This window comes from Polyodon spathula, chromosome 27 (genome assembly GCF_017654505.1).
Source record: "Polyodon spathula isolate WHYD16114869_AA chromosome 27, ASM1765450v1, whole genome shotgun sequence".
Classification (NCBI taxonomy): Eukaryota; Metazoa; Chordata; class Actinopteri; order Acipenseriformes; family Polyodontidae; genus Polyodon; species Polyodon spathula.
This window is the reverse complement of record NC_054560.1, coordinates 6,523,392-6,546,753: the sequence shown is the minus strand read 5'-3', so window position 1 is coordinate 6,546,753 and position 23,362 is coordinate 6,523,392. Positions and strand designations below refer to the sequence as shown.

Below are 23,362 nucleotides of genomic sequence, written 5' to 3'. Positions count from 1 at the left end.
TCTCACACAATCAATACAGGAGACAGGGCAGAGACGCTCTCACACAATCAATACAGGAGACAGGGCAGAGACGCTCTCACACAATCAATACAGGAGACAGGGCAGAGAGGCTCCCCCACAATCAATACAGGAGAGAGGGCTGAGACGCTCTCACACAATCAATACAGGAGACAGGGCAGAGAGGCTCATACACAATCAATACAGGAGACAGGGCAGAGAGGCTCATACACAATCAATACAGGAGAGAGGGCAGAGAGGCTCTCACATAATCAATACAGGAGACAAGGCAGAGAGGCTCCCCCACAATCAAAACAGGAGACAGGGCAGAGAGGCTCATACACAATCAATACAGGAGACAGGGCAGAGAGGCTCATACACAATCAATACAGGAGACAGGGCAGAGACGCTCTCACACAATCAATACAGGAGAGAGGGCAGAGACGCTCTCACAAAATCAATACAGGAGACAGGGCAGAGACGCTCTCACAAAATCAATACAGGAGACAGGGCAGAGACGCTCTCACACAATCAATACAGGAGACAGGGCAGAGAGGCTCCCCCACAATCAATACAGGAGAGAGGGCTGAGACGCTCTCACATAATCAATACAGGAGACAGGGCAGAGAGGCTCCCCCACAATCAATACAGGAGACAGGGCAGAGAGGCTCATACACAATCAATACAGGAGAGAGGGCAGAGAGGCTCTCACATAATCAATACAGGAGAGAGGGCAGAGACGCTCTCACACAATCAATACAGGAGACAGGGCAGAGAGGCTCATACACAATCAATACAGGAGACAGGGCAGAGACGCTCTCACACAATCAATACAGGAGACAGGGCAGAGACGCTCCCCCACAATCAATACAGGAGACAGGGCAGAGACGCTCCCCCACAATCAATACAGGACACAGGGCAGAGACGCTCCCCCACAATCAATACAGGAGACAGGGCAGAGAGGCTCTCACACAATCAATACAGGAGACAGGGCAGAGACAAGCCCCAGCACAGTGATGGGGCTGTCCTCTTCACAGTCCACGCTGTCAAACACGCAGTTCAATAAAACTGCACAAAATGGGGAGTTTTCTTATATTTTATTTCAAGTTTGAAAAAAAAACAAAAACAATGAATTTATCCGACAGAAAAAAAGAAGATCTGTTAAACTTCACACTAATACTAAATTATAACAACATAATAATAATAATACATAGCTCTGGAGCCTTCCTCATCGTTCCCTCTTGAATGTTTTTGTACTGAACTGGTTTACACTACAATTTCATTCCAGAACGCTCCTGAAAAGATTACATTTCTACATGCAGGGTTAATCTGTAAAAAAGATACCATTTATTATTTTTATTACTATTATTTGAATAAGTAACAGAATAATGGTTTCTGTAATATCAAAAGATAGACTCTCTTAGTATTAACTGAGATAAAGAATCTCTTCAGATCAGGGTCACTTCCTGGTTTCCAATTCCTAGACACTTCTAAAGGAACTGATTAAACGGGAATGGGAATTGAGGCAACCTGGCTTCCGATTTCACCTGCGACAATCTCATTCCCAGACACAGGGAGAGAGGTGGGTCCCAGTGTGCCGGGGGGCTGGGGGAGCGCTCGAAGCAGATCTCATTCCCAGACACAGGGTGAGAGGTGGGTCCCAGCGTGCCGGGGGGCTGGGGGAGCGCTCAAAGCAGATCTCATTCCCAGACACAGGGAGAGAGGTGGGTCCCAGCGTGCCGGGGGGCTGGGGGAGCGCTCAAAGCAGATCTCATTCCCAGACACAGGGAGAGAGGTGGGTCCCAGCATGCCGGGGGGGCTGGGGGAGCGCTCAAAGCAGATCTCATTCCCAGACACAGGGAGAGAGGTGGGTCCCAGCGTGCCCGGGGACTGGGGGAGCGCTCAGGGGTCGAAGCAGATCTCATTCCCAGACACAGGGAGAGAGGTGGGTCCCAGCGTGCCGGGGGGCTGGGGGAGCGCTCAGGGGTCGAAGCAGATCTCATTCCCAGACACAGGGAGAGAGGTGGGTCCCAGCGTGCCGGGGGGCTGGGGGAGCGCTCAGGGGTCGAAGCAGATCTCATTCCCAGACACAGGGAGAGAGGTGGGTCCCAGCGTGCCCGGGGACTGGGGGAGCGCTCAGGGGTCGAAGCAGATCTCATTCCCAGACACAGGGAGAGAGGTGGGTCCCAGCATGCCGGGGGGGCTGGGGGAGTGCTCGAAGCAGATCTCATTCCCAGACACAGGGAGAGAGGTGGGTCCCAGCGTGCCCGGGGACTGGGGGAGCGCTCGGGGGTCGAAGCAGATCTCATTCCCAGACACAGGGAGAGAGGTGGGTCCCAGCGTGCCGGGGGACTGGGGGAACGCTCAGGGGTCGAAGCAGATCTCATTCCCAGACACAGGGAGAGAGGTGGGTCCCAGCATGCCGGGGGGCTGGGGGAGCGCTCGAAGCAGATCTCATTCCCAGACACAGGGAGAGAGGTGAGTCCCAGCGTGCCCGGGGACTGGGGGAGCGCTCAGGGGTCGAAGCAGATCTCATTCCCAGACACAGGGAGAGAGGTGGGTCCCAGCGTGCCCGGGGACTGGGGGAGCGCTCAGGGGTCGAAGCAGATCTCATTCCCAGACACAGGGAGAGAGGTGGGTCCCAGCATGCCGGGGGGGCTGGGGGAGCGCTCGGAGCAGATCTCATTCCCAGACACAGGGAGAGAGGTGGGTCCCAGCGTGCCCGGGGACTGGGGGAGCGCTCGGGGGTCGAAGCAGATCTCATTCCCAGACACAGGGAGAGAGGTGGGTCCCAGCGTGCCCGGGGACTGGGGGAGCGCTCAGGGGTCGAAGCAGATCTCATTCCCAGACACAGGGAGAGAGGTGGGTCCCAGCATGCCGGGGGGGCTGGGGGAGCGCTCGAAGCAGATCTCATTCCTAGACACAGGGAGAGAGGTGGGTCCTAGCGTGCCCGGAGACTGGGGGAGCGCTCGGGGGTCGAAGCAGATCTCATTCCCAGACACAGGGAGAGAGGTGGGTCCCAGCGTGCCGGGGGGCTGGGGGAGTGCTCAGGTGCAATGAAAGACAGACAGGCACTGCAGTGTACGGTAGCCCGTGATTATAATAAACACTGTTTAAATACCTCAGTGTGCATTCCTGAGGGACGGCACTGCGTTGAGAAGGGGACGGGCGTAAACTAGAGACCCACCAGCAGTGGGCTTGGGGCACTGCCAGCAGTACAAACCATTGAGGATACAGTGAGTGAGGGAAGGAGCAGAGACACACACAGGCAGACGGGTACGCACGCACATCACCCAGAAACACTGACTTCAGAAAAGAAATGGAACACAGTTAAGAATTCAATGACAAATGTTTGCACTCGTTTTTGTTTTGAAAAGCACTGCACATAGACACAGCCCCGAGCTGCTAGCTCGCAAGCCTCGAGCCCCTTCTCTCCTGCTCCAGGAAGTCAGGACACAGCCTGACACGCAGGGGAACAGTGATGCGGTTTTAGCAGATTGCGTTTCTGTTTAGATGTGATACATTAGGAAGAGAGGTTGAGGTGTGCTGGGTAAGTGGGGGGTGGCGGTGCAGAAGAGCAGAGGTTCCACCCCCCCCACCCAAATAAAGCAGAGATGGGGATACCTTCCTTCCTTCCTCGGTCCTATTCTGATGATGCATATACCAGTATGCATGTGTTTTCAGATTTGAAAGTGCCTCTTCCTCTTATTTATTTAATACAAGATTTGTAAACTGAAGTTTACAGGAACAGACTTGAGTGAACACAACCAGACACCAGCGGCTGCCACAGAAACACACAGCCAAGCCCTGAAAAGAGCAGCCAGCCTGGGTCTCAGCCACACAGAGAAGCACAGGAAAGTGACACAAGCAGCAACAGCGTGATGAGACTGAGGGGAAGCTGCAGACAGGAGCAACTCTCCTCTGTGCTCAGGCCTGTGCACACACATAGTGGGGAGGGTGCTGCCCTCTACTGGAAGGAGCAGTAAACTTCAGCTTCCTCCAGGCATCACAAAGACAGGAAATTGACAAACAGGGGTTCCCTTAACAGAGGGAAACCAGGAGCAAATAATATACTGAAACACATGGGGTGCTATGTTCTCATTCCAGCAGCACCCCGAAAACCACTGGGGCATTTTTGTTTTCATTTCTCTCCCCCCTTTTTCATAAAACTTGGTGGAGGATTCACATACCTTAGACATCATAAATCTGACACGAAAAAACAAAACAAAAAACAAAATAAAACGACAGACTGAGCCGAGAGCAAACCCTGCCTGCGACTTGGATCCACTCCTCAGCCCTGTTAGTGTTTGTGCTGCAGCACCCCCTGCTGGAGGGACCTGGCTCTGCACCCAGTTGAACTGCCCGGCCGTACGCTGATCAAGTTACAGAAGAGAGTGTGAAACCCTGACCCTCGCTCCACATCAGGGAGCTCCATTCGACAGGACGGCGCTTTGAAAAGTTCACCGCGCTCACTTTTATAAGAGAGAGGTGGCGGCCAAAACACTTTGCTTGTAAATCAGAACAACCGAAAATCTGAAATGAGCAACGAGAGACACAGAGACAGAGGACAGAGAGACAGAGAGCGAGAGAGAGAGAGAGAGAGAGAGAGAGAGAGAGAGAGAGAGAGAGATGAATACTCCAGGTCTGTAAATACTGTGCTGACAGACGCAGGGAAGTCAAGCCCAGCTTTGTAACTCCAGAAGCAACCTGCAGGACCGGGCAGAGCGAGGGGCAGAGCGATTAGTGTTCAGGGGTGGACAGTCGGAGCAGCTCCGCAGAGCACAGGGTTTGCTCGCAGCCCTGATTCACTGATGGATTATTGATTTGCTGTTTGACGGGGGTGGTTAGTGTTAGTGTTCTCTGAACAGAACAGCGCTGTCCTTGTGGCAGGTGCTACAACCCCCCCAAAAAAAAAAAAAAAAAAAAAAACAGAACATGACGTAGTGTTTCTCAATTTCAAAATAGGAATGTTGTAAAAAGCCTGTCTCATTTCTCACCCCCCCGATTGAGCTGTTTTTGACAGACAGGCGAAGTGGGGTGTGTGTGTGTGTTTCTCTCTCTCTCTCTCTCTCTCTCTCTCTCTCTCTCTCTCCTCTCTCTCTCTCTCTCTCTCTCTCTCTCTCTCTCTCTCTCTCTCTCTCTCTCTGCTCCACTCTGAAGAGAGACGTCACCCTCGACCACCCAACAGCCCCCACAAAGGACTAGTAGAGAGAGGTTTGCTCCTCTCTCCGTCTCTTCTCTCTCCAGGTGTCAACGACAGGAAGTCCCCCTTCCCCCCACACCAAAGAAGAGAGAGAGGGTCCACTTCAACGACGTCACCCTCTCTCCAGGTGGAGAGGAGAGAGAGGAGGCACTTCAACGACCGTCACCCCACCCCCCCAAAGACTTAATAGACTAGAGGATAAGGGAAGAGAAGAGAGAGGTCTGCTCGACGTCACCCTCCCACACACCAAAGACTAGAGAGGTGAGAGGTCTTCTGGGACGGTGTCACAGGTCTGCAGTGGGATGGGGGTGTGTGTTTCTGATCTCTTTCTCTCTCTCTTCTCTCCAGGTGGAGTCGCTGCAGTGGGAGGGTGTGTGTGTTTCTGATCTCTCTTCTCTCCAGGTGAAGTTGCTGCAGTGGGATGGGGGTGTGTGTTTCTGATCTCTTTCTCTCTCTCTTCTCTCCAGGTGGAGTCGCTGCAGTGGGAGGGGGTGTGTGTTTCTGATCTCTCTTCTCTCCAGGTGAAGTTGCTGCAGTGGGATGGGGGTGTGTGTTTCTGATCTCTTTCTCTCTCTCTTCTCTCCAGGTGGAGTCGCTGCAGTGGGAGGGTGTGTGTGTTTCTGATCTCTCTTCTCTCCAGGTGAAGTTGCTGCAGTGGGATGGGGGTGTGTGTTTCTGATCTCTTTCTCTCTCTCTCTTCTCTCCAGGTGGAGTCGCTGCAGTGGGAGGGTGTGTGTGTTTCTGATCTCTCTTCTCTCCAGGTGAAGTTGCTGCAGTGGGATGGGGGTGTGTGTTTCTGATCTCTTTCTCTCTCTCTCTTCTCTCCAGGTGGAGTCGCTGCAGTGGGAGGGTGTGTGTGTTTCTGATCTCTCTTCTCTCCAGGTGAAGTTGCTGCAGTGGGATGGGGGTGTGTGTTTCTGATCTCTTTCTCTCTCTCTTCTCTCCAGGTGGAGTCGCTGCAGTGGGAGGGTGTGTGTGTTTCTGATCTCTCTTCTCTCCAGGTGAAGTTGCTGCAGTGGGATGGGGGTGTGTGTTTCTGATCTCTTTCTCTCTCTCTTCTCTCCAGGTGGAGTCGCTGCAGTGGGAGGGTGTGTGTGTGTGTGTGTGTGTGTGTGTGTGTGTGTGTGTGTGTCTGTGTCTGTCTCTCTCTCTCTCTCTCTCCAGATGAAGTCGTTGCAGTGGGGGGGGGGGGGGGGGGGGGGGGGGTTCTAATCGCTCCCCCCCCCCTCCTCTCCCTCCCTCTCTAGTGAGGCAGAGCCACCAGCACTTCCACGTAGTTGAGTGGGAAGAATCCTGACTGGCCGTGCAGCATTCCCTCGTACCAGTTCTCATCGATCTGATTGGTCAGCGTGATGATGTCACCTTCCTTAAAGCCCAGCTCGCCCTCGTTCTCCGGTTCAAAGTCATATAGCGCCTTGCAGCTGGGCTGGTCCAGCACCGCTGGGAAAAATAAAGCAACCAATCAATCAATCAATCACACTTCAGTGACATATTATATATTTCAGACCAAGGCTGATTTTCCAAAGAAAAACTGTGTGAATGACTGAATGGATGGATGACTGAATGGATGGGTGATTGATTGATTGGATGGATGGGTGATTGATTGACTGACTGAATGGATGGGTGATTGCTTGACTGATTGGATGGGTGACTGATTGACTGACTGAACGGATGGGTGATTGATTGCTTGATTGATTGGATGGATGGGTGACTGATTGATTGGATGGGTGACTGACTGACTGAATGGATGGATGGATGGGTGATTGCTTGATTGATTGGATGGATGGGTGACTGATTGATTGGATGGGTGACTGACTGACTGAATGGATGGGTGATTGATTGATTGATTGGATGGGTGACTGATTGACTGAATGGATGGGTGATTGATTGATTGATTGGATGGATGGGTGATTGATTGGGGTGGGGGGGGCGCTAGAGAGGCAGCAGCACAGCACTGGATAGGGATGGGAGCAGAGACACACATACACACAGAACACAGCGCTGGATAGGGATGGGAGCAGAGACACACACACACAGAACACAGCGCTGGATAGGGATGGGAGAAGAGACACACACACACACAGAACACAGCGCTGGATAGGGATGGGAGCAGAGACACACACACACAGAACACAGCGCTGGATAGGGATGGGAGCAGAGACACACACACACACACAGAACACAGCATAACTAGGGATGGGAGCCCGAACACAGTGTATGTGTGGATTAGGGATTGGAGCAGAGACTACAGACGACGCTCAGCATCTCTCACACTCTCTCTCTCTCTCATCACTTACTGCTGCTGCGAGTGCTGGGGGCGCGCGCCGGCTTGTCCGAGCGGAATGAAGAGGAGGCTGCTGACATCACAGCAGAGTCACATGACAAGGGAGGGGTCACAGAGAGGTCACACATCAAGGACAGGGGAGGGCAGAACAGAACAGAGAGCGGGTCACGATGCTGAGGCAGAATCATTTGGATCCTTCAAGATCCGGCTTGGCAAAGTTCTGAGATCAATCAGATACAGGAAGCGTACACACGCAGGTGTTTGTGCGTTCGTGTGTGTAGTCAGTAGTGGTGTTGTAGCAGCGTTGTCAGTGGTGTTGTAGCAGCGTTGTCAGTGGTGTTGTAGCAGCGTTGTCAGTGGTGTTGTAGCAGCGTTGTCAGTGGTGTTGTAGCAGCGTTGTCAGTGGTGTTGTAGCAGCGTTGTAGCAGTGTTGTAGCAGCGTTGTCAGTGGGCACGCTGTCTCCTCACCTGGGGCCCGCGCGCTGGGAGCCATGGCCGCAGAGGGGGCGGAGCTGCTGTAAGCGAAGTCGCCGTTTGATTGGTCGGCGTCTCCGTAGTCGTACACGGGTTTAGGTTTGGGGGTGTACTCTCGCTTCGGCCTGGTTGTGGCCTCCGCCATCCTGCAAGGAACACGGAGTTGTGAGCACGCAAAACATGCCAACAACATGAGAACACACACAGACATGCCACCCCGCAGAGCTGGGACTCGTACCTCTCTTTGAGCTTCTCTGACAGATCCTCCATGACCTGCACAGCCTGCCTGTGATAATCCAGCTGAGCCTCGACCAGAGCGGAGAGCTGACTGACCTGCTCAATCTGAGAGAGAGAGAACGCACACACTTCATTACACTGCTCCCTACCCCTCGACCCCGACTCCTTCCACACTCCCCTCTCAGGAATTTCTCATCTCTGTAATACCGCTCTCTTGCAGCGGATGGTGCCGTTTCTCAGCAATGGCGTGACAGCACAGTCCCAGATTGAGAATCTGAGGCTCTCCCCGTACCCCTCTGCCTCTCGGGTTGTACGTGCTCATCCCCCCATGAACCCGTCTCCCCCCCTGCACCCCTCTCTCACGTCAGCCTCCAGCAGGTTGTACATGCTTGTACCCCCTGCACCCCTCTCTCCCCCTCTCTCATGTCAGCCTCCAGCAGGTTGTACATGCTCGTACCCCCTGCACCCCTCTCTCCCCCTCTCTCATGTCAGCCTCCAGCAGGTTGTACATGCTCGTACCCCCTGCACCCCTCTCTCCCCCCCTGCACCCCTCTCTCACGTCAGTCTCCAGCAGGTTGTACATGCTCGTACCCCCTGCACCCCTCTCTCCCCCTCTCTCATGTCAGCCTCCAGCAGGTTGTACATGCTCGTACCCCCTGCACCCCTCTCTCCCCCTCTCTCATGTCAGCCTCCAGCAGGTTGTACATGCTCGTACCCCCTGCACCCCTCTCTCCCCCCCTGCACCCCTCTCTCACGTCAGTCTCCAGCAGGTTGTACATGCTCGTACCCCCTGCACCCCTCTCTCCCCCTCTCTCATGTCAGCCTCCAGCAGGTTGTACATGCTCGTACCCCCTGCACCCCTCTCTCCCCCCCTGCACCCCTCTCTCACGTCAGTCTCCAGCAGGTTGTACATGCTCGTCTCTGCCACCTCCTTGGACTCGTCGAATTTCTCCAGCGCCTGCCGCACCTCCTCGTCCGGGATCTTCCCCTGGCGCTTCTTCTTGTAGTCGTAGTCGAGCCGGCGGCCCTCCAGCTTCTTCAAGTGGTGCTGCAGAGAGAGAGAGGGGGTGTCACTGTGGCCCTCGGGGGGCCCCTTGTCCAGAGTGAACTGCAGCTGGTGAGGCTGGCACAGCGTAGAGACTTCAGAGATGAAACAGCATGGTTTAAAAGCGGGTTCTTGTATCCCCCTGTTTAATAGACTCAGATTAAAATCAACTGTTAACTTTACAGGGCAAATCGTAAAAACACATTTTCAATTCTGAAATCAAATCCACATTGAAAAAAACAAAAACAAAATTTCCTTTCCACACACTGCTGTAAAGCGGGACAATGAAGTTCTCCCCCCTCCGTTCCCCCTCCCCCACCTGTATCTCTCTCAGGTCCTTGTCACACAGGCTCTGCAGCAGGACAATGAAGTTCTCCTCCCTCCCCTCCCCCTCCCCTACCTGGATCTCTCTCAGGTCCTTGTCACACAGGCTCTGCAGCGGGTCGATGAAGTTCTGTTTCACGTCGATGTCCAGAGAGTCCTTCACCTCCGCCAGCCTTTTCATAGTCTCCCCCGCGTCCAGGAGGGCACCCCCTGCAGGGGGGAGGAGAGCAGCGCAGTGAGAGAGAGACCAACACAGACACACACACAGTGGTCACTATGAGCGCACGCACACACACTCACAGGGTCTGTCACGGTTTGCTCGGCTGGGTTTCGTGACTCACCAAAGTTGGTCTCCTCTCCCAACTCCCTGCCGAACTTGACCATGCACTCCCCCAGCAGCCCCTCCGGTTGGGGGTACCCCGGGTTCTTCACCTGCCCCCGGATCTTAGACACCGTGTTGAGCATGGAGAGCTTCGCCCGAGAGGCTGCGAGAGAGGGGGAGGGTTAGAGGAGAAAAAAGAGAGAGCATGAGGGAGAGGGACAGATCGAAAGAGGGAGATAGACAGGTAGAGAGAGAGGGAGACTGACAGGTAGAGAGGGAGATGCACTGATAGAGAGAGGGGGAGGGAGATGAACAGAGAGGGAGAAGGACTGAGAGAAACAGGTAGACAATGAGACAGACAGGTAGAGAGAGAGGGGGAGATGCACAGGTAGAGAGAGAGAGAGAGAGAGAGGGAGATGCACAGGTAGAGAGAGGGATAGTGGAGGGTTTACCTGGGTTTGGCTGCAGGTACTCTGATGTCTTGGTGATGACCTCTGACACGGCTTTGCTGGTCACGTCCACCTTCTGCAAACAGAAGCACAGAAACACACAGAGACACACACACCCACAGAGACACCCCCACACACACACACACAGGGTTACACAGGGGCTAGAGAAGGGAAACCCTCAGGCCAGCTCTGTGCACAGCAGTGGTCGAGGCAGGCAGCCCTGCAGCTCCGGCACTCACCCTCTCCAGCTCCTTGAAGTCCTCATCGAGCTTGGTTCCCTCGGCACCCCCGACCTTCTCGCTGACCAGCTGCAGAGAGACAAAGAGACAGTGATGCAGCACTGTGCTGGGGTCCTGCTGATCCTGTGGGAATGCACTGGGCTTGTAGAGACGCACCACGTCCTGTCAAAGCACAAGCCTGTTTTGTGAATGTACTGGGATGGCAGCAAGACTCCCACTGCATGGAATGGGTGAAACTGCTGTGCAACAGGAGTCCAATTCCCATCCCTAATGTATGATCATCTTCCATCCTATTCTAACAATAAATACTAAAAGACATTTCTCTCAGTATTGGTAAGTTCTGCCCTGTTTGAAAGGCTGTGCCCTTCCCTCCCGCTGTATAAACATGCAGTCACTCCCCTGTGAACCTCACTGAGCCAGACCGCATTCACAGCCCTGTTTACACTGGAACAAAATACAACTCAGACAGGACTCCCACAGAACCATCTAACAGCACAGAACCAGGAGCAGGTGCAGCAGTGCAGCACAGTCTGAGACAGCGCAGGAAGCCAGGTGCAGCAGTGCGCTCCGCACAGATCTGAGACAGCGCAGTAACCCAGGAGCAGCAGTGCGCTCCGCACAGATCTGAGACAGCGCAGTAAACCAGGAGCAGCAGTGCGCTCCGCACAGATCTGAGACAGCGCAGTAAACCAGGAGCAGCAGTGCGCTCCGCACAGATCTGAGACAGCGCAGTAACCCAGGAGCAGCAGTGCGCTCCGCACAGATCTGAGACAGCGCAGTAACCCAGGAGCAGCAGTGCGCTCCGCACAGATCTGAGACAGCGCAGTAAACCAGGAGCAGCAGTGCGCTCCGCACACATCTGAGACAGCGCAGTAACCCAGGAGCAGCAGTGCGCTCCGCACAGATCTGAGACAGCGCAGTAAACCAGCAGCAGCAGCAGTGCGCTCCGCACAGATCTGAGACAGCGCAGTAAAGCAGTGCAGGAGCAGCAGTGCGCTCCGCACAGATCTGAGACAGCGCAGTAACCCAGGAGCAGCAGTGCGCTCCGCACAGATCTGAGACAGCGCAGTAACCCAGGAGCAGCAGTGCGCTCCGCACAGATCTGAGACAGCGCAGTAACCCAGGAGCAGCAGTGCGCTCCGCACACATCTGAGAAAGTGAAGTCTGAAAGTTCAGTTTCGTCACGGCTGTTATCAGCATCACATCAGCTCTCTGGTACAGTCTTTGTTTCCCTTTATCTGGGTTGAGCGCTCCTGATGCACAGCATTCGCTCAGGGCTGTGTGTGTGTGGCAGGGAAGCATTTGTTTTCCTGTACGATGACTCATCTCTGACTGCACAGAGGTAACCTGGCACCAGGGAGCCTGTGCTCAACCAACAGCATTCATACAGCATTACTGATTGGAGATTGCGAGTGTGTGTGTGGGTGGGAGCGCTTGAGAATGTAAACCTGTGTGAGTGTGTGCTAGTGAATACTAAGAGGGTGGGTGTGTGTGTGTGTGTGTGTACAGAGGGAGTGTGTGTGTGAGTATGGATGTGTGCGTGAGTATGGAGGGAGTGTGTATGTGTGAGCATGGCAGTATATCCCAGCATGCTTCCCTGCCTGTGCATTGCTATGCTCTAATCTCTCCCCTGCCTGGCTGATAAGCGCTCAGCGCTGTGGCTGAAACACAAAGAGATCTCTGTTTGCAAAAACAATGAGCCCTGAGAGAGAGAGAGAGAGGAGCAGAAACACAGCACGGAGAGACTGCAGCAAGAGGTGGAAACAACACTCCCACTGCATAACAGACTGATCCAATCCTGGCTTTGCTACGAGTTTAATAAGACACCTGAGCTTGTTACACACACACTGTGGCTAATCAAGCTTCTAGTAAAACCTGAATGGGTGAAACTGCTCTGCAATAGGAGTCCAATTCCCATCCCTGACATGTAAATGAGGATGTGTCCGAGTCTGTATGCACGTGTACCCGTGCAAGACGTGTCCGAGTCTGTATACCCGTGTGTAGATGTGTCCGAGTCTGTATACCCGTGAGAGACGTGTCCGAGTCTGTATACCCGTGTGTAGATGTGTCCGAGTCTGTATACCCGTGTGTAGATGTGTCCGAGTCTGTATACCCGTGTGTAGATGTGTCCGAGTCTGTATACCCGTGTGTAGATGTGTCCGAGTCTGTATACCCGTGTGTAGACGTGTCCGAGTCTGTATACCCGTGTGTAGATGTGTCTGAGTCTGTATACCCGTGTGTAGATGTGTCTGAGTCTGTATACCCGTGTGTAGATGTGTCCGAGTCTGTATACCCGTGTGTAGACGTGTCCGAGTCTGTATACCCGTGTGTAGATGTGTCCGAGTCTGTATACCCGTGTGTAGACGTGTCCGAGTCTGTATACCCGTGTGTAGACGTGTCCGAGTCTGTATACCCGTGTGTAGATGTGTCTGAGTCTGTATACCCGTGTGTAGATGTGTCTGTATATCAGTCTAGTGCAGTCTACACCCTCAGAGGCAGGATGGCTCCCTGCTGGTATTCCTGCACATTCCTTCCTGCATGCGGAACGACGTCCTGTTGCTCTGCTTGCTCCCCCGGCCGGAGAGAGCCGAGAGCCAGGGACAGACTGGGACCAGCAGCCCGGAAACCTGCCGGCCGTCTGTCACGGGACACGGCGACATGTGTCAGCTGCAGCCTGCGAGAAACACGGGCTGCACTGCCCAGTAACCAGGGCCCTTAGCTTTCACTGACACCACTGACCAAGGAGGTGTGTCTAAATAGAAACACAGTGAACTCTGCATCTACTCCTCCTCACACTCCCACTCCCCCCCGCTCCTGTGAGCACAATCAATACAGCGATTCTCCAGCAGACCTCCAACTTTCTCACTGCTCTGAAAAGAAACACTCCTCCCCACAGCTCCACCCTCCCCCTGCTGGGTGACCAAGAGACATTGTTTCAGATCAGCAGAACTGCAACAAACAAAACCCTTCAGCACCGGCTGCAATCCATCAGCATGTAAAAAAACATACTTCAGAACATTAACAGGTTAAAAATAAAAAGATTTCCAAGCAGGTTTAAAACACAGTGCACAAACAGCTCTGCACACAGGGCTCCTGCATTGCTATCAGCTCCCTTGCTGCAGCTCTGCTCACCGGGCTCCTGCATTGCTATCAGCTCCCTCGCTGAAGCTCTGCACACAGGGCTCCTGCAGTGCTATCAGCTCCCTCGCTGCAGCTCTGCACACAGGGCTCCTGCAATGCTATCAGCTCCCTCGCTGCAGCTCTGCTCACAGGGCTCCTGCATTGCTATCAGCTCCCTCGCTGCAGCTCTGCACACAGGGCTCCTGCAGCGCTATCAGCTCCCTCGCTGCAGCTCTGCTCACAGGGCTCCTGCATTGCTATCAGCTCCCTCGCTGCAGCTCTGCTCACCGGGCTCCTGCATCGCTAACAGCTCCCTCGCTGCAGCTCTGCACACAGGGTTCCTGCAGCGCTATCAGCTCCCTCGCTGCAGCTCTGCTCACAGGTTTCCTGCAGCGCTATCAGCTCCCTCGCTGCAGCTCTGCACACAGGGCTCCTGCAGCGCTATCGGCTCCCTCGCTGCAGCTCTGCACACAGGGCTCCTGCATTGCTATCGGCTCCCTCGCTGCAGCTCTGCACACAGGGCTCCTGCATTGCTATCGGCTCCCTCGCTGCAGCTCTGCACACAGGGCTCCTGCATTGCTATCGGCTCCCTCGCTGCAGCTCTGCACACAGGGCTCCTGCAGTGCTATCGGCTCCCTCGCTGCAGCTCTGCTCACAGGGCTCCTGCATTGCTATCGGCTCCCTCGCTGCAGCTCTGCTCACCGGGCTCCTGCATTGCTATCGGCTCCCTCGCTGCAGCTCTGCTCACAGGGCTCCTGCATTGCTATCGGCTCCCTCGCTGCAGCTCTGCTCACAGGGCTCCTGCATTGCTATCGGCTCCCTCGCTGCAGCTCTGCTCACAGGGCTCCTGCATCAGCTCCCTCGCTGCAGCTCTGCTCACCGGGCTCCTGCATTGCTATCGGCTCCCTCGCTGCAGCTCTGCTCACAGGGCTCCTGCATTGCTATCGGCTCCCTCGCTGCAGCTCTGCACACAGGGCTCCTGCATTGCTATCAGCTCCCTCGCTGCAGCTCTGCTCACAGGGCTCCTGCACATCGGCTCCCTCGCTGCAGCTCTGCTCACAGGGCTCCTGCATTGCTATCGGCTCCCTCGCTGCAGCTCTGCTCACAGGGCTCCTGCATTGCTATCAGCTCCCTCGCTGCAGCTCTGCACACAGGGCTCCTGCATTGCTATCAGCTCCCTCGCTGCAGCTCTGCTCACAGGGCTCCTGCATTGCTATCGGCTCCCTCGCTGCAGCTCTGCTCACAGGGCTCCTGCACTGCTCACAGCTATCAGCTCCCTCGCTGCAGCTCTGCTCACAGGGCTCCTGCATTGCTATCAGCTCCCTCGCTGCAGCTCTGCTCACAGGGCTCCTGCATTGCTATCGGCTCCCTCGCTGCAGCTCTGCTCACAGGGCTCCTGCATTGCTATCGGCTCCCTCGCTGCAGCTCTGCTCACAGGGCTCCTGCATTGCTATCGGCTCCCTCGCTGCAGCTCTGCACAGGGCTCCTGCATTGCTATCGGCTCCCTCGCTGCAGCTCTGCTCACAGGGCTCCTGCATTGCTATCAGCTCCCTCGCTGCAGCTCTGCTCACAGGGCTCCTGCATTGCTATCGGCTCCCTCGCTGCAGCTCTGCTCACAGGGCTCCTGCATTGCTATCAGCTCCCTCGCTGCAGCTCTGCTCACCGGGCTCCTGCATTGCTATCAGCTCCCTCGCTGCAGCTCTGCTCACAGGGCTCCTGCATTGCTATCGGCTCCCTCGCTGCAGCTCTGCTCACAGGGCTCCTGCATTGCTATCAGCTCCCTCGCTGCAGCTCTGCTCACAGGGCTCCTGCATTGCTATCAGCTCCCTCGCTGCAGCTCTGCTCACAGGGCTCCTGCATTGCTATCAGCTCCCTCGCTGCAGCTCTGCTCACAGGGCTCCTGCATTGCTATCAGCTCCCTCGCTGCAGCTCTGCAAACAACTCTCAGTACATTTTTTTTGGTTTGTTATTGGCAGCTGCTGCAGATCAGCTACAGAGAGGAGCAGCACTCCCCCCCCCCATCTCCCTCCCTCCGACTTCACCTCTGGCTCTCCCACTCATTGACTCTAAAGCTGTTTATTTATTGTCAACACAGAAAACACTTCTTCTGAGCCCTTGCAATGCAGACAAGACATCTCCTCATCGCTTCAAGGAGAGGTGCACGCTTTCCTGCTCTGGTCTTTCCTGTGCTGGGCTGGGCTGTGCTGTGCTGGGCTGATCATTGCTGTGCTGGGCTGGGCTGGGCTGGGCTGTGCTGGGCTTATATTTGCTGGTCTGCTCTGCTCTTTGTTCTCCTCTCGTCAGCGAGTTCAGTACAGTAAGCACGTCCTCAGCAGTGTCAGGTTGCACTCCAGGAGTTTGTGGTTTTGCAATCCCTCCTCATACAGCTGGCTAAGTGCTGGCCAGACCTGCTCTGAAACTATTTCCTTTTGGTGCGGAGATCCCTCCTGGGGGTGGACTGAACGCTGGCTGCTGAAAGAATCACATGATACTGAAACAAGGCCTTGTTTGCCTCTATATATGCCCCTAAATATGCATTCCCAGCTACAGCAACAACAGCAAGAGAAGCATCTCCGAGCAGCGCACTGGCCGTTTCCTGAGAGGACCAGCTGATGCAGCCCTGACACACTCTGCTCCTCCACACTCATGTGGGGGTAGTTAGTCACTCCCGTTAACCTGCCTGACTCGGCAGCCGAGGTGTCTGAGACTCTCCTCAGCGTTTAATGAGAAGCCTGCGCTGGACCCCAGCATAATAATAAAAAAAAAAAAAGAGAGGATTCAAGTTTCTAAAGAGGTGGAAGTCAGCAGATTGAGATTCAGCTAGTCCCAGACTCCACCCACCCCCTCCTCAATCCAAAGGAAATCTGAGCCAATTCCTGACTCCGGGATTGGGAAGGAAGCTGCAGTGTGCTGCAGGTTCCTGCTGATGTTCCAGAGAGGAGCCCCTCACCACAGCCTGGCGTCTCACCCACACAGTACAACAGTTGATGCTGTCTGATCAGAACCGGGACTGGGGAGGAAGGAAACGTTACAACAGCAAACCACAGCGCAGCTCCACAGCCCTGAGACAACACATTTCCACACTCACTCCACAACTCTGACACAGCGCAGCTCTGACATAGCACTGAGACAACACATTTCCACACACACCACAACTCTGACACAGCGCAGCTCCATAGCACCGAGACATTTGAATCCAAGCCCAAGCAATAAATGTGGTCAAGTGTAGAAGTTGGTCTAGCTTACCTAAAGATAACATTAGCGAGTGCTAATCAGAGTGCTAATCAGGGTCTGCCAGTCCAGCAGAATCAGGTACAGGGATTTGACTCAAGAGTTTTGATGCAAGTCAGCCAGGCAACGCTCTGCTGTGAATTCCATGTGTATAATCCAGCTCTTGTTAACTGCACAGTACGCTGTGGATTGCAATTATAATAGAAGCAGGCTCCTGATACACCTGAGCCTATTATCCACACACTGCAAGCCAACAGACTGTGTGATCCAGCAGTCTGTGCACACCTGTGCATACCTGCACTACCACTCACAGAAGCAGCAGAACAGGTGTGTAAACAGGACTTGAGAAAGCAGCACGGAGCCAGCAGCCCTGGTGTGTTCAGAACACACAGAGCACTGCACTGGTTATATTATATTATACTAATGGTTAAGTATATTATAATATATAATTATAGTCATAATATATCATAATATAGATATTTTCTTAGCAGGATATATGCATATATAGACTTATATATTAGGTGAAAATATTATATCTATATATACTGCGGAAAACAGCACTCTGCAAATATACAAGTTTATGATCCATTCTTAAAACCTGCTCACCAGCTGCTGCAGCACACAGACAAGCGTACTGACTCCCTGCAGCTGAGCCTGGAGAGGAGCTACAGAAACACAGAGAGCTCAGAGACAGAATCTCATTTAATTACATACGACTAACAAGCTCTAACCCAGCCCCACTGACACACACACACACCAGCAATGAGCTCTAACCCAGCCCCACTGACACACACACACCAGCAATGAGCTCTAACCCAGCCCCACTGACACACACACACACAAGCAATGAGCTCTAACCCAGCCCCACTGACACACACACACACCAGCAATGAGCTCTAACCCAGCCCCACTGACACACACACACACCAGCAATGAGCTCTAACCCAGCCCCACTGACACACACACACACCAGCAATGAGCTCTAACCCAGCCCCACTGACACACACACACACCAGCAATGAGCTCTAACCCAGCCCCACTGACACACACACACAAGCAATGAGCTCTAACCCAGCCCCACTGACACACACACACACACCAGCAATGAGCTCTAACCCAGCCCCACTGACACACACACACACCAGCAATGAGCTCTAACCCAGCCCCACTGACACACACACACACCAGCAATGAGCTCTAACCCAGCCCCACTGACACACACACACACACCAGCAATGAGCTCTAACCCAGCCCCACTGACACACACACACACCAGCAATGAGCTCTAACCCAGCCCCACTGACACACACACACACCAGCAATGAGCTATAACCCAGCCCCACTGACACACACACACAAGCAATGAGCTCTAACCCAGCCCCACTGACACACACACACACACCAGCAATGAGCTCTAACCCAGCCCCACTGACACACACACACACAGCAATGAGCTCTAACCCAGCCCCACTGACACACACACACACACAGCAATGAGCTCTAACCCAGCCCCACTGACACACACACACACCAGCAATGAGCTCTAACCCAGCCCCACTGACACACACACACACAGCAATGAGCTCTAACCCAGCCCCACACACACACACACACACCAGCAATGAGCTCTAACCCAGCCCCACTGACACACACACACAGCAATGAGCTCTAACCCAGCCCCACTGACACACACACACACACCAGCAATGAGCTCTAACCCAGCCCCACTGACACACACACACAAGCAATGAGCTCTAACCCAGCCCCACTGACACACACACACACCAGCAATGAGCTCTAACCCAGCCCCACTGACACACACACACCAGCAATGAGCTCTAACCCAGCCCCACTGACACACACACACACCAGCAATGAGCTCTAACCCAGCCCCACTGACACACACACACACCAGCAATGAGCTCTAACCCAGCCCCACTGACACACACACACAAGCAATGAGCTCTAACCCAGCCCCACTGACACACACACACACAAGCAATGAGCTCTAACCCAGCCCCACTGACACACACACACACCAGCAATGAGCTCTAACCCAGCCCCACTGACACACACACACAAGCAATGAGCTCTAACCCAGCCCCACTGACACACACACACACACACACCAATGAGCTCTAACCCAGCCCCACTCACACACACACACACCAGCAATGAGCTCTAACCCAGCCCCACTGACACACACACACACACAAGCAATGAGCTCTAACCCAGCCCCACTGACACACACACACACACAATGAGCTCTAACCCAGCCCCCCACACACCACACACACCAGCAATGAGCTCTAACCCAGCCCCACACACACACACACACACAGCAATGAGCTCTAACCCAGCCCCACTGACACACACACACACACCAGCAATGAGCTCTAACCCAGCCCCACTGACACACACACACACACCAGCAATGAGCTCTAACCCAGCCCCACTGACACACACACACACAATGAGCTCTAACCCAGCTCTAACCCAGCCCCACTGACACACACACACACACCAGCAATGAGCTCTAACCCAGCCCCACTGACACACACACACACAGCCAGCAATGAGCTCTAACCCAGCCCCACTGACACACACACACACACCAGCAATGAGCTCTAACCCAGCCCCACTGACACACACACACACACCAGCAATGAGCTCTAACCCAGCCCCACTGACACACACACACACCAGCAATGAGCTCTAACCCAGCCCCACTGACACACACACACACCAGCAATGAGCTCTAACCCAGCCCCACTGACACACACACACACCAGCAATGAGCTCTAACCCAGCCCCACTGACACACACACACACCAGCAATGAGCTCTAACCCAGCCCCACTGACACACACACACAAGCAATGAGCTCTAACCCAGCCCCACTGACACACACACACACCAGCAATGAGCTCTAACCCAGCCCCACTGACACACACACACACACCAGCAATGAGCTCTAACCCAGCCCCACTGACACACACACACACACACCAGCAATGAGCTCTAACCCAGCCCCACTGACACACACACCACACCAGCAATGAGCTCTAACCCAGCCCCACTGACACACACACACACACAAGCAATGAGCTCTAACCCAGCCCCACTGACACACACACACACACAAGCAATGAGCTCTAACCCAGCCCCACTGACACACACACACACACAAATGAGCTCTAACCCAGCCCCACTGACACACACACACACCAGCAATGAGCTCTAACCCAGCCCCACTGACACACACACACACACCAGCAATGAGCTCTAACCCAGCCCCACTGACACACACACACACACAGCAATGAGCTCTAACCCAGCCCCACTGACACACACACACACCAGCAATGAGCTCTAACCCAGCCCCACTGACACACACACACACCAGCAATGAGCTCTAACCCAGCCCCACTGACACACACACACAAGCAATGAGCTCTAACCCAGCCCCACTGACACACACACACACACCAGCAATGAGCTCTAACCCAGCCCCACTGACACACACACACACAAGCAATGAGCTCTAACCCAGCCCCACTGACACACACACACACCAGCAATGAGCTCTAACCCAGCCCCACTGACACACACACACAGCAATGAGCTCTAACCCAGCCCCACTGACACACACCAGCAATGAGCTCTAACCCAGCCCCACTGACACACACACACCAGCAATGAGCTCTAACCCAGCCCCACTGACACACACACACCAGCAATGAGCTCTAACCCAGCCCCACTGACACACACTAGCAATGCCGTCAGTCTGGTGTGAACTGAGGATTCAGCAGCAAAGACACCAGAAAACAACATAGCAGCAACTCCACTGAATGCTTCAGTGTAATTACCAGCTGCTGGGTGTGACCCGTTGGAGATATCGATTCAGAAACACATAGACCAAGTCAACGTGTCCCGGGACTGCAGTCACACTGACTCCACTCTGCCGAGCACACCAGCGGTCACGACCAGCCGAGCCCGTACAGAGCATTTTACAGCAAGAGATACACGGGAGTTCACCGTGATGAATATCGCAAGCCGTGTCGCTCAGTCGGTCAGCCGTATAACTTGTCAGACAGCATTGGCATAAAAAGTCAAGGCTTCCTTTTCGCAGCAGTACGCCCACGCATTGTCAGACTGCAGCGACTCTAGAAGTCCCTCCGGATCTCCTCTTTAAAACCACGATTCAGAAGAGCGCCCGCAAACCAGACTCACCATCCAGGACCTTCACGTAATCAAAACACACACAGTGCGACAAACAAGAACAACCCAATACACACACTCACACACCACAACACAACACAAACACACACAGACAACACTATACATGAACTGAAATACAAGCGGAGTGACGATGAGAAGAATACAAATAATAACAATAACAACAACAATAATAATAATAATAACAACAATTCTCCCACTCACCTGGCTGGCTTTATAGAACTGTTTCTTTAATCCAGCCACAGACATCACGATTCACTTTTTGTTTCTTTCTTTCTTTCTTTGCAACACAAAAAAAGTAACCCCGAAGCTTCACACACAGACGCGGCTCCGCTCTGATGTTGCACGGTCGTGTTGGGAGGCTGGTTCGCAGTCCGGGTCTAACGCTGCTCCGCTATCATGTAATGTTGCACGGTCGTGTTGGGAGGCTGGATCGCAGTCCGGGTCTAACGCTGCTCCGCTATCATGTAATGTTGCACGGTCGTGTTGGGAGGCTGGATCGCAGTCCGGGTCTAACGCTGCTCCGCTATCATGTAATGTTGCACGGTCGTGTTGGGAGGCTGGATCGCAGTCCGGGTCTAACGCTGCTCCGCTATCATGTAATGTTGCACGGTCGTGTTGGGAGGCTGGATCGCAGTCCGGGTCTAACGCTGCTCCGCTATCATGTAATGTTGCACGGTCGTGTTGGGAGGCTGGATCGCAGTCCGGGTCTAACGCTGCTCCGCTATCATGTAATGTTATACCGTCGTGTTGGGAGGCTGGATTGCAGTCCGGGTCTAACGCCGCTGCAGCCCCTTCTCCGCTCCGCCAGGATATTACATGCAACCGCACCGACTTCCTGCTCTCGGAGGAAAATATCGACACCCTGGAGGAGCCCGGGGTGGGCGTGATAGCGCGCCCCCTGGTGTGTGGGGTGACCCTCTGCAATACCAAAAAAGACAATAGAAAACGTACAGGCTCCCGAGTGTGTGTGTGTGTGTGTGTGTGCACTGATGACAAATATTCAACTCTGTCTTATTTACGAGGACGTCTCTGGCTCTCAAAATACTTCCCAGTGCTCTAACTCACCCGGCAAAGCCTAGGCGTTTCAGACAGACCTGCACTAAATTGTTTAATTGAACTAATTATCCCTGCATCCAAACGCTGAGGTAGTTAATGATCTCAGAGTGGAAGGCGCGCCTCCAGGACCCCGCAGGGTTAAGCAATGCCTAGCCGGCTGCTCTGAACCCGAGCTCAGCCTGACAATGCAGCGGCTCAACGCGTTATCATTACTGCGAGCCTGCGGGAAAGCAGCCGCTCCGGGCAGCAAGGAGTTAACACGCCTTCATTTAAAACCCGAGCGTCTCTTACCTGTGTGATGTGGGCGGGAGCCTCGACAACCAATAGCGTGGCTCCGGATAACTTTCTGTGAAAAGCCAGCGATGCGATTGGTTGTCTTTCGACACGCGCCTCACAGGTGAATCGAATGGAACCTGGATTTCAAGAGAGGCGGCCGGGCGCAGGTGCTGAGGAAAAAAAATCAAATCAAATCATATCAAATCAAATCATATCAAATCAAATCATATCAAATCAAATCATATCAAATCAAATCAAATCAAATCAAATCAAATCAAATCAAATCAAATCATATCAAATCAAATCAAATCAAATCAAATCAAATATCTGCGGAGAGAGTTCAGCGCTCAGGTCACTACAGCGACGGCTGTACTGAAGGTAATGGGAACACTTTTTTTAACCCTACGGTTGCTTGTGATTTTTGTTGTCGGTACCTTAACGGTTTTAAGTATAAATAACAGTGAAGCGGAACGAAATTCTTAATTATAATATTACACTTTGCGAGGTAAATATCAAACTCGTGTATAACTGCCGGGTTCAACCGAAGCGCGCAGATATATATATATTGAATGAATGAATGATGCTGACAAAATGTCGCCGGGGATGTGTTCATTTAGCCCAGCAGTCTATTTGAAGTGTGTGTGTGTGTGTGTGTGTGTGTGTGTGTGTTATCTTCATTATTACTGGTTGTTTTGCTTCATGCATACAGAATGTCGAAGTCCAAAGAGGTCGTTCCCAGCAGCAGTTCAGACCATGAAGAAAACGAGAATTTTTAAACCTTTATTTTTTGCACACTTTGTTTCTGTGCTATCTCTATATCTCTAACCCTTTGTTTGTAGTTTGGCAAGGGTATCATGTATTAAC

At 53.6% G+C, this 23,362-nt stretch overlaps 3 protein-coding genes across 7 annotated transcripts in view; 2 read left to right on the top strand and 1 right to left on the bottom strand.

The window, feature by feature from the left end:
* The window catches only part of LOC121301280 (RNA polymerase II elongation factor ELL-like), a 794,007-nt gene that overhangs the window by 305,877 nt on the left and 464,768 nt on the right, over positions 1 to 23,362 (top strand). The window lies entirely within an intron of this gene.
* On the top strand, positions 1,061 to 4,902 carry LOC121301300 (collagen alpha-1(IX) chain-like). Of its 3 annotated transcripts, none has more exons than XM_041230564.1 (2): positions 1,061 to 1,995; positions 2,835 to 4,902. In XM_041230564.1, exons 1-2 carry the CDS (start codon positions 1,511 to 1,513, stop codon positions 3,055 to 3,057), a joined length of 708 nt encoding a protein of 235 aa, XP_041086498.1. In that variant the 5' UTR covers positions 1,061 to 1,510; the 3' UTR covers positions 3,058 to 4,902. The 3 variants fall into 3 exon arrangements, with proteins under 3 accessions (XP_041086498.1, XP_041086497.1, XP_041086496.1); XM_041230563.1 differs by having other exon boundaries at positions 1,061 to 2,020; positions 2,860 to 4,902; XM_041230562.1 differs by having other exon boundaries at positions 1,062 to 1,839; positions 2,529 to 4,902.
* LOC121301295 (endophilin-A2-like) lies at positions 6,406 to 22,005 on the bottom strand. 3 transcript variants are annotated; one of them, XM_041230552.1, is made up of 10 exons: positions 21,368 to 22,005; positions 10,575 to 10,643; positions 10,339 to 10,411; positions 9,906 to 10,049; positions 9,641 to 9,774; positions 9,085 to 9,243; positions 8,197 to 8,300; positions 7,953 to 8,104; positions 7,498 to 7,557; positions 6,406 to 6,640 (listed from the first exon to the last, which is right to left on the bottom strand). In XM_041230552.1, the coding sequence occupies exons 1-10, from the start codon at positions 21,410 to 21,412 to the stop codon at positions 6,444 to 6,446; spliced, it is 1,137 nt and encodes a 378-aa protein (XP_041086486.1). In that variant the 5' UTR covers positions 21,413 to 22,005; the 3' UTR covers positions 6,406 to 6,443. The 3 variants fall into 3 exon arrangements, with proteins under 3 accessions (XP_041086486.1, XP_041086487.1, XP_041086488.1); XM_041230553.1 differs by having other exon boundaries at positions 7,498 to 7,554; XM_041230554.1 differs by lacking the exon at positions 7,498 to 7,557.